The 10,956-nt window shown below is 41.6% G+C and overlaps 1 protein-coding gene across 1 annotated transcript; it reads left to right on the top strand.

The window, feature by feature from the left end:
• The first annotated feature begins 6,431 nt into the window (after nucleotides 1-6,431).
• Nucleotides 6,432-10,683, top strand: LOC128878352 (uncharacterized). Its single transcript, XM_054126485.1, has 2 exons — nucleotides 6,432-7,387; nucleotides 8,172-10,683. The coding sequence occupies exons 1-2, from the start codon at nucleotides 7,170-7,172 to the stop codon at nucleotides 8,863-8,865; spliced, it is 912 nt and encodes a 303-aa protein (XP_053982460.1). The 5' UTR covers nucleotides 6,432-7,169; the 3' UTR covers nucleotides 8,866-10,683.
• Nucleotides 10,684-10,956: the final 273 nt, after the last annotated feature.

Here is a 10,956-nt window from a genome sequence, read left to right on the forward strand (position 1 = left end):
TTCGCGAGTCCGCGAGGAGGTTCGCGTGATCCGTCGCGAACAGCCACCACGAGGAGGTTAAACGCGTCGTTTAACCCAGGGAGCACGGGGGGTCGAATGAAGGGATGCACCGGTTGTTCGGTTGCTTTTAGGGGCCAATGGCTCGCAGGGAAAATGGAGGACGCCTGGGGCGAAGCTGGGTGAGCTGCGAAGGACGGGGTGGAGTTATGGTTCTGCTCTGTTCGAGTTGCGATGGACGATGCCGGTTAGCTGGGGAATTAGTAATATAATTTGTTTATAATTTTCCATTTGGTAATGGAAGTCTATACCTGGATCGAGGGACAGATTTGTTCGATGTTGATGCTGGCAGTGACGTTTGCTTACAGTGGAGGGAGTACTTTGTAGTTGGGGATCTATTGAGTTGAAGGTGACTTGGGTAGATGGTTTCGGAAATGACTGGTCTATCAATAAAATTTGTTAGAGAAGAATTACTTTAAGAAAGAAATTGGTATTCCTGGTTCTTCCTTGCTGAAGAGCAATCCATTTCGCCCTGTAAAATCGATGAAGAGGTTACTTTGGCATCCGTTGAGGAACAACTTACATGTTTCTGTAGACGACTACTCTATTAACAAAATTTATTAGAGGTGACTTGCCTTAATACATAAATTGATTGCTGAAGAACAATCCATTATACACCCTTCATTCTGTAGAATCAAAGAGCTTAGAACATGCCTACTCAAGTCCTCTTTCACCCCACTCTGACAGATGCAAAGATCTATGCAGCTTCCTCTGAAACATACCCTCTCAAAAAAGTTGGAAGCCAGAGGCGTTTTCGATTGGCCAGCTCAATAGTGAGACAGCGTACGCTTAAAGCAACGACCGACGTATAGCGTCAGGCTTCTTTACGCGATCGTGACTTGCAGTATCGCGTCATCGATCAGCTTCCTGGGTCTCCATGGGTCTTTATGCTCGTTGCATCGATAGTAGCGTGCGCTGAAAGACCTTGACCTGCGGTAAAGGAAACAGAGCCGATGGTAGAGGAAGTAATAGCGGTCTAGCTAGTGGCTGAACGATAATGGGAGGCCTAGCGAGGCTTCCTAGGCCCGTGCGCGTTAATTACAGGTTGCGTTGTTAGTTACGTGGCTTTTCGATTCCTTCGCGATCCCCTGCCCCATGGGACGATCGTCTTTTCCAAAGGAGAGAGCCGGGATCGCTCGCTACCCGCTGATCGGCTAGGCGTTCCATCGCCGGATCCGCAACGCTTCGAGTGATGCACGACTACGCTCCTACTGGCGACTCATTAAGAGCAATCTGCAATTAAGTATTCGCGAATATCGCGCACCTGAGTCCAGGCTTTCATGCAACGATGCTGGTTCGTTTTATTGTTACTAAAGTGGGTTCAATGATACGGTACCGTGGCCTTGAAAGGACCTTTTGCTCTGTTTACAAAGAATTGACTTTATGAAATTGGATTTTTTTTATTGGTGCTTAGCATTAGGCTGGGTAAAAAGTTCGTTCTAATTTTAACGCTTAAATAAATAGCAAGTTTTCTTAGATAAAGTAATACATTTCCATAAATATTCGTAGCCTCTATGTCTATTTGAAGACATTTGTCTAAATTAAATGATGAAATTTGATGTTCCCAAATAAATATTCATTATAAACATATATATGTGAAAAGTTTGTTCGTGTAAAAAAGGGGTCTTTTCCTTTTTATGAAATATTTTTTTCAAAGATAAATGGAGTTCGTTTGAGAGAATATCGTATTAATTATCATGATGTTATTATATATTGGATTGTCCAGAAAATTCGTGGCAATTTTGAAGAAAAATTCAGATGCTCGTTTGAATTTTTATATACAAATAAATATTCGTGCACTCTATGTCGATTTCAAGACAGTTGTCTAAATTAAATGATGAAATTTGATGTTCCCAAATAAATATTCATTAGAAACATACATATCTGAAAAGTTTGTTCCTGTAAATATTTATCTAATTTCTTTAATAAACGTAGAGGGTACGAATACTTAAGAGACTGACTGTATATCTACTCTAGAACATATTCTCCAGGGCAAATTTATGATTCCTCGTTTGTAGAAGTCCTCATCAAGTTAATAATCATCCGAACTGCCGAGAAATATCTATCACCATAAACCAAACGAATTCTTCAACCAACCAAATATTTCATATACCATATAATCATATGATTTCATATAACCAAATATTGAAGAAAAATCAAATCCATCTATTTTCTACAACCTAAACAAAGCCATTCGAACGTTTCGATACAGAAAATGCAACGTCCCAGCGATAAGTTCGGAAATTGAAAAATGGTCAGATCCTAACGCCTATTTCATGCCATAGCAATCGTCCCGAGTGAAGCCGCTTCCGGTGAAGCTGGTGAACCGTCCGCGTCCGCAGCCAATCGTTACCGATACCCAGCGCAGCTAATAGAACGTCTGGCATGTCCGCGGGTATTGTTAGTGCCTAACCGCCGCAGTTTGTTCCCTTTCGAAGGAATGTGCAGCCGCGTGCACCCTTCTGACGTTGCAACACGATACAACTCGCGGGTCCTCGTGACCGGTTTGCTCGAAAGGATCGTGGCGTATTCTCCTGGTTACAGGTATAACCTTGCGATCACCAACCGGCAGAGCAAACTCTGACTTGTGAGAATCGCCGGGGTTACGATTTCAAGGCTGGAGAATGCCGCGCGAGTCGTGGAAAATACGAATGGGACTCAGGTTCTCCGATGAAAGTACTCTTATCGTTCTTGCTCTCGGGCGTAAGAAAACTAGAACAGCTAATTCGATATTTTATAATTCATATTATTCGTTTTATGGCCGACCGACGATATATCTTTGTTTATAAATAAAAACGAAGATTTTTTTTATGTGCGAATATCGTTTGTGAAAGAGAATTTAATTTTTATGTTCCTCAGAATCTTTTATACTTATGTTATTCGTACGATTTTATATAAATATTGAATTCTTCGCACAGGTGCGACACTTTCATCACTGAAAGGGTTAAAATTTTGCATTGAAATATATGCATTATTATTTAAATATTTCTGTACTAATGTTTAAAGGAAAAAATATTAAACTTATTTGATAAGTTTTGTTTACATATAAAGGGACTCATGTAATGTTTTTTAACATTGAGAATTTTAAGTATGTTTTGTATAATACATTTGGTAACTTTTCGATTCATTTCACACAAAAATCTTTGAAATATCAGCCCATGTTTTTGTTTCAAATTATTAATAATTTTTAAAATAATACGAAACAATTTATTACAGGTTTTCTAAGAGTATGAACTTGAAAAGAGTTAGAAATTGAATTCTTTAAGAGTGCTTAAACAATTTCCTCCATTTCTGGTGCAGCTTGTTGCAATAAAAGGCATAGTTTAAACAACGATATCAACCTTTGATAATATTCAAAAATTATTGATCCACTCCAAAACTTAAAAAAATAAAAATGTCAATACGCTTAAACAATTGCCACCATTTTTGGTGCAGCTTGTTGCAATAAAAGACACACTTTAAACAACGATATCAACCTTTAACACTCAAAAGTTATTCAAAATTATTTATCTATTCCAAAACTTGAAGAAATAAAAATCTCAATACACTCGAATAATTGAAAAGTGTCCAATGATCCTAAAACACTCGAATAGCAAACTATACAAGTATAATATCTCACCAGAAACAACTCTAGCTTTGATTGAAGTTGACCTTTGAACTAGAAAGCGCGCCGCGTCAATACATCCCATTTCAAAGATACCGTGAAGCACCATCCTGTTCGACAGACGAGCCCCCTAGAAACCCGAGAGGAGGATCTACAAAGTAATTCACTAGTAAGGTCATCCAACGCTTCCTCGGTTTCGCTCTTCACGAAGCCTCAGTTAGAGACTACTCGAAGCAAGACGTTCAGATCCTCATCGCAATCAAGCGAAAAGCAATTCCCAACAAATTGGCAGCGGTAAGCTGAAATTCATCTCGCTTTCGAGACGATCGATCGCACGACGAGGCAGTGAAAAACCCATCAGATTAGTCACTAGACACCGTTGTCTGCGTCAAGCCCGGAAGAAATCGAGAGTGGCTCGACAAGAGAGCTGGGACAAGGTCGTAATCCCGAGGTTGGAAAGGAGAGAAAGCATTTAACTTAACCGTGTGGTTCTCCTGAGTCCGAGTTCTCGAAAGTAACGCGATGGCTGGTTGCATAACAGAACGATCCTAACCCCCTCAGGGGCTATGGGCGAGGATCGATTAAATTTTTCGTCCCAGCCTACTTTTTTACGGTTTACGATCGGATTTACGACGATCGTGAATATGCCACGGGACCCCGTGCAACGATCGCGAAGATAGAAAGTCGAGATACGGCCTACGTTCGTGATATATGTATAATTCGATATTTATTAGAACAAGCCGATCGTGAGCTTGATTAATGATCGGGCCGAATCGGTGGCGATCGGGCGTCTCTGTGTTGTTCCATTTTTACGAGTGTTACGAAACTCGTCACGCCGGTTCGGCGTAAAAATTTACGATTGTTTTTGATGACTTTTAAAGAGAAAACGTATTTTTTCCGTTTATTTCGTCCGGAGGTTGTGACTTCTGTTTGGGGAAGACGTGTGGAGGAGACGATGGTGTAAATTAAAGGTAACAGTTTGACCTTTTCGGCGCGACGGGACGTTTTCGAGTGTAATAAAAAGTTATGATCGCGATGAAAAGATCCAAAAATACGTTCGACTTCTGTTTATATCTGTTGATATATGCGAGTGAGTTATATGCGTTAAGAAATTGATAAATGTCAAGTTTTGTTATACTAAGTTTTATTATAATGAGATTCGCGGCGAGGATAGTAGTATTAAGAAAATTTCATATTCCAAAGATAAACTATTTTTGGAAATTTTTACACTGGACCTACCACGATCAGTCAAATGATCATTTTCGAAGATTTGAATACAATTCTTATATCCAATATATCAATTAAATATAATTTCATACATTAATCAACTCAGATCCACGTCAAATATTTTTGGTACATACTGTGTACAGGGAAATACTGTCTGAGTAGGTTTGGGGTAGTTTATGGCGATGGCGGCAATATTAAATACCGTTAATGTATTAGGTTGTCCCAAAAGTTTCTTTTGTTTTATTAATAAGTAATTCATACACAATATTTTATGTCTAATGTTACATTATTGAATTTTGTACGATTCATTTTTTACTCCATTACTGTTATAACATCAATATCTAAGAAATTAGATTGTCTAATTGTATAAACACTGCCACACAAAATAATTGAGTGCAAATTACGAAAAAAACTTTTGGGACAACCTAATACATACTGTCTATACGGAAATACTGCCCCTGGGTCGGGTTAAAAACTGATGATCCTACACGAGAAAAAAAAATGGAAATGATATATTAACCGAGTTCAGTGCAATAAGACACTATTTGGGGCATTTCAGTTTTTCACCCCTCGTAGAGAGGAGGAGGAGTAGTTAAGGGTCAAGATGGCCACCATTGTAATCGCCAGCTCAAGGGCTACCTATGATAAAAAAATCAGCCCGATCGGAGAGTACCCCATTTTCTTAAACTCAACCGCTATCTTTAGTATTAAAGTACAAATGAAACGTCGTTTAGTGCCAATAACACTCCACTATTCAATCACATTAGAGAACAAACGTCACTTAAAAAGTAACCTTCATCAACCTTCATCAACATCCATCCCACCGATCCAATTATCCCTGAAACCTTCTAAACGGATGATTAAGTACCAACAGTCAGGATTCAATACCTCGACATTCGCGCAGTTAGTCGCCGGGATCAACAACTCGGAACAAAAACTGGCCACTTTCCGTGAAACTATCACGTGCGTATCGTTCCCATCGCTAATAGGAACTCGTTCCACACTGAACGGTGTCTTCCGTGTGCATAACTGTCGCGAGCCAGTGTGTTACGCTTGAAAAACGAGCCAACTATTTCAGACGGTAATTATGACGTGGAACTATTCAGGCGGGAGTTCGAAATGACGGAAACCGAGCCGGAGATATATGCACCGGTGAATGGAATCGCTGAATGCAACGTGATTGCGCATTAACGTTCCGTCTAACCGCTACCCTTCCGATTGATTAATCCGCTTTTAATTGCAACGAAACCGTCCTAACGGAGAGTTGCTCCGAGCAACGCGGAGGCCCTTTGTTGTCGGATGAAAAAAGTAAAGGGGCGGGTGCAAAAGTAAAAGAGTTACATTCGTAATACAACGACAGGAGGAAAATAATTTGAGTGTTGAGCCTTTGACTGAGAAGGACGTATTTGTACGCCTTCGAGAAATGGGCTCAGAGTAATGTTTATACTCGTTAAATTAATTTCTTAAAAATATCAGCTTATAGGGGATGATGAGACGAAACTTTTTTATATTCACAGTTTATTCATAAGGTGCTTAGTTTCGGGAATAAAAATTGAAAAGTCAGAAGTTCGTTGCAAAAATTGAATTACGAAAAAATGCGGTCTTTTCAGTTTTTAATTTTTATCTCAGAAACTAAACATCGTACAATTAAACTGTAATCATAAAAAAGTTTCGTTTTGTCATTCTCTATAAGGTGATATTTTTTATAAATTCGATTGTTCGACTGTTGTTTCGCTTTCTTTGAGAAAACAACAACAGGATCAGACCACTATGAGATCTCATGAAAAAGATCATCTACATTTTCTATTTTTATTTTTGAAACTAAACGTCCTATGAATAAACCGTAAATATAAAAAAGTTCCGTCTTATCATTCCCTATAAGCTTATAATTTTTTAAGATTCACACCTCTACGCCTCTTAAAATTTCCAGCACAAATCCTTCCGCAGTCAAAGAGTAAAATTCAATACAGCGCCATCGGATTTATAACTTCTCCAAAGGAAGACAAATGTAATTAATACGTGTAGTACATAAATGAGTCGAACTACTATCACAGCTTGCATAGGTGCATAGAAATTAATTAGCGTAAACTGAGCCAGTCTTTGTTAAAAAAAGTTGTTGGGATGTAAACTGACGCTGTTTTTTCTTCTCCAATCCTAACACGAAAGAAGGCATTAGCTTATAGTACCAAGATGCTAACCAGGTAGTATGCAATCCGATTAACAGGTACGGTTAGTCGCTGGACCCTTGCCAATACCATTGCCACGAGATTACAGCGGCCTGATGCAACTAGAAGGTGCAACTAGGGGCCCCATAGTCTTAGGTTGCGCAGTGCCGCTGGTACCCGAGAGGCCTGTGCCAAATTCCACTGTCCCGGAGCTCCTCGAGCTGGTTGCCACAGGAACAACGGCACCTCGCGTGAAAAGGGCGCGGTTAGGCTGTCCTTCTGAAGCGCGGTTGCTAGCCTCGCCGAAGATGCAGCGGTTACTCTCAGCCTGCAGGTAAGGAACAGCGTTGGAGCAATTGTGAAGTGGAAATGGTTAGCTAAGATCCAAAAACAGCTTAGGATCCTTCTGTGACTAGGTGCTACTTGCGGTTGCAATCCTCGAAAGAAATCCTAGAAAATGGGACTGAGTTATTTTACTGCTACTCTTTTAATCAATCGTGTACAGTAGAACCTTATTTGGACGAATAGGTTTTGGGGATAAGATGGGTGCGATGCGCGAGTAGTTCAGATATTAGAGATTTATTAGGCATTATCTCCATGAACACTCCATACTGGACATCCAAGTTCGACTATGGTTTAGGTAGAAGCTACGGAGCGCTAGAGGTATTAGGCTCAGAGGACTAGAGGATGCTGAGCTCAACTAAGGGGGGCTACGAGATTTTAGGGTCAGATACAGGGGGTTAGAAGGTACTGAACTTAGCTAAGGGGGGCTAAGAAGTTCTAGGCTCAGCTACACGGGGCTAGAAGATACTGAGCTTAGCTGAGGGGGGCTAGAAAACACTGAACTCAGCTTGCAGAAGTCTAGAGATACTGTGCTCAATTAGAAGGGGATTGAAGATACTGAACTCAGTTGGAGGGACTAGAAGATTCTAGGCCTCGCTACAGGAAGGTAGATGATACTGAGCTCAACTACAGGGGGCTAGAAGATACTGAGCTCAGCTAGGGGTGTCCGAGGGTACTGATTTCAGCTACGACTTCGTATATTTAACGCTGTGCACAATTTTGTTCGTATAAACGCGGATAATCGAGGTTCTACCGTACTGTCATTCCAATTGCAGAAGAGCCCTGGACCAGAGAGCAACGGAACCCCGCGTCGCGCCCCCGAAACCACCCAGCAGCAATGGCCAACTGAAGGAGCTCCACTTGAAGGAGATCAAATCGAAAACAGAAGCGAAGCCGATCCTCCAGAGTCTGAAGGAGGGCCTGGAACACATAAAGAGAACGACTATCAGGGATCGCAGCAATAGTCGAACGAGCACTAACAACAACAGCATCCTCGACAGAATCTCGAGGATAGCCCAGGGCGGAAGGAGCAGGAACCCCGCCAAGAAGTCAGCCTCCTTCACGTTCGCTGTTCGCCCGGAAATCGGCATGAGGTCCGAAAGATATGCCAGTTTAGAATCGGAGACGAATCTATTGCAAGCGTCCGCTTCTTCGAGGCAGCAGGTTCAACGGTCGGTCTCCACCAGCGTGCTGGAGGTTCAAACCCAGCAGGACCTGGATCCACCGTACTCCAAGGTCAGAGACAGCCTGACGCCCCTACCATCGACACCGCCACCTAAAACAGAGGAGATCTACGCTGAGATCTGCGAACCCACCACCAGCCCGCCTGAAGAGAAGCCACCGCCACCTGGAGGGAAGAATAGGACCAGAGAGAAGGACAGGGGCTACGTGAAGCTGGCGCTGTCGCACTCCGAGATCACTGACGCGAATACTGAAGATGAAGAAGGGATTTACAATACAGTCTGCTGATCGTGATTCCTCCTGGACCAGGGATTCGCTGCATGCTCCAGAGACTTGGGCACGATGAAGGTTTCAGAATGAGTTCACTGATTAGCCACCGAGAACTTAGACAAGAAATTCTCCAGAGTTATAGATCGGGGATTGTACTGCTGGTGAAGGGCTGAAGCTAGAGGTCCTAGACCTAATCCAGACCTAACCTAGCAAGACCGGTGTACCAACTGAAATCGAGACCACCGATTTAATTAAGAGTAGCCATTTTGGATTCTCCAGTTGCTCCGAGTCTACCTTATCCACCTGTCTACCCAGGCCTAACCTAGCAGTACCGGTGTACAATTCCCACTGAAATCGAGACCACCGATTTAATTAAGAGCATTCATTTTAGATTCCCCAGTTGCTCCAGAGTCTACCTTGTCCACCCGTCTACCTCTCCACCTAGTCGAGCATTCGTCACTGGACTCGTGAACCTCGTGGACATCCAACGCATCGAAATTAGCCGTCGAAGTTCATTGATAGAGATAACACGCGACTTCCTGGATCGAACTGGAGAACCGTTCGGGCTGAAACGGTGGAGCGATGCACCGACGGGATTTACAACGCCATTTGCCGTAGAAATTATCCCTTCGAGGTCTTTTTCTCCCCTTTTTCCGCGCTGAGAGCAGCGGCGTCCTTCACGGGGAACCGGGCGGAAGATTTACAAGGCTGTTGACCGGGGAAAATGAGCGCGTAATTACGGTCCCGTGCGTGTATGGAGGATGTAGCGGGACGCCGCGCGACTTCCGGTACCGAGGAATCTGTGCTGCGGCTGATCGATATTATTAGAACCGATCGATCCTTAGTATTCGACGTCCCGAAGCATCCGCGAAGCGAGATCCCTTCATCTGAGAGCTGTGACGGCGGAGTGACTGGACTAAATTTGTAAAGTATCGGCGGTACGAAGGGACGGTGGGTGGTCTTTTTAAAATGGTTCCTTATTGCAAGAGATATTCCCTTAAAAATTTGTTGACTGCCACGTTTTTTCGCCAAGAAACAAAATTAATTAATTTTGAATGTGAGGTTAGAAAGATTATTTTTCCAAAAATATTGGTCCGGCTGGAATAATGGGGTGATCTTTTTAAAATGGTTTTTTATTGTAAGTAGAGATTTTCTCTTAACACTTTGATTGCCACTTTTATTCACCAAGAAACAAAATTAATTAATTTTGAAAGTGAGGTTAGAAAGATTATATTTCTAAAAATATTAGTCTGGCTGAACTAATGGGATGGTCTTTTTAAAATGGTTTCTTTCTGCAAGAAGAGAACCAAAATTAATAAATTCTAAAGATGAGGTTACAGAATTATTAGGATGGCCAAAAATTTCATTCGGTTTGTGATGATGGTTGTTTCACTACAGTTACAATCTTCTTCAAACGCAAAATCATGAATTTTTCCAAAAGATAGTAAAAGATCATAGAACAAAATAAACAATATGTTACCGAGTGAATATATTTCCTCTTCTAAAAAAAAAATTGTTTGTGCCTTAAAATCCGAACGGACTTTTTAACTAACCCAACAATATTTTTCCAAAAATATTAGTCCGGCTGTCAACATGTTAACCGTAGTCTTCTGGACGTCTACCGACATCAGGTCTTCTCAATCCTAGATGGACGAGATGAAGACGACAATCGTGTACCATTTTGTACATTTGTTGGTACCCCTAGCGTAGCGGCTGAAGCAGCCTCCAGGCATTTTGTACATTTGTTAATACTCTGCGTGCTGGTTGTGATGAGCGCAAGAAAACATTTGTAATTTTCTTACTGTATAGTTATTATTTTAAAATACACTCATTTGCAAGTAATCACCGTGTTTCTTTCTAGAATCCATCCTGAATACCATTTTCTCACCTACGTGGTCGCTAATCGCGTTATTTAGAGGCCTAACTATCACAGCTAATTCGAAGGCCTGAACGCAACTGTCAGAGGTGTAGATTGATTGACAATAACAGAGGATTGGGTACACGTCTCGACGAAGTCTATCAGTAGTTGCGACAAATCAAAGGTAAACGTAATTGGTAGAGGAAGATTCGTGTTATCTTCTTGTTAGGTTAGGAGACTGCTAGTCGGAT

This window comes from Hylaeus volcanicus, chromosome 6 (assembly GCF_026283585.1).
Source record: "Hylaeus volcanicus isolate JK05 chromosome 6, UHH_iyHylVolc1.0_haploid, whole genome shotgun sequence".
Classification (NCBI taxonomy): Eukaryota; Metazoa; Arthropoda; class Insecta; order Hymenoptera; family Colletidae; genus Hylaeus; species Hylaeus volcanicus.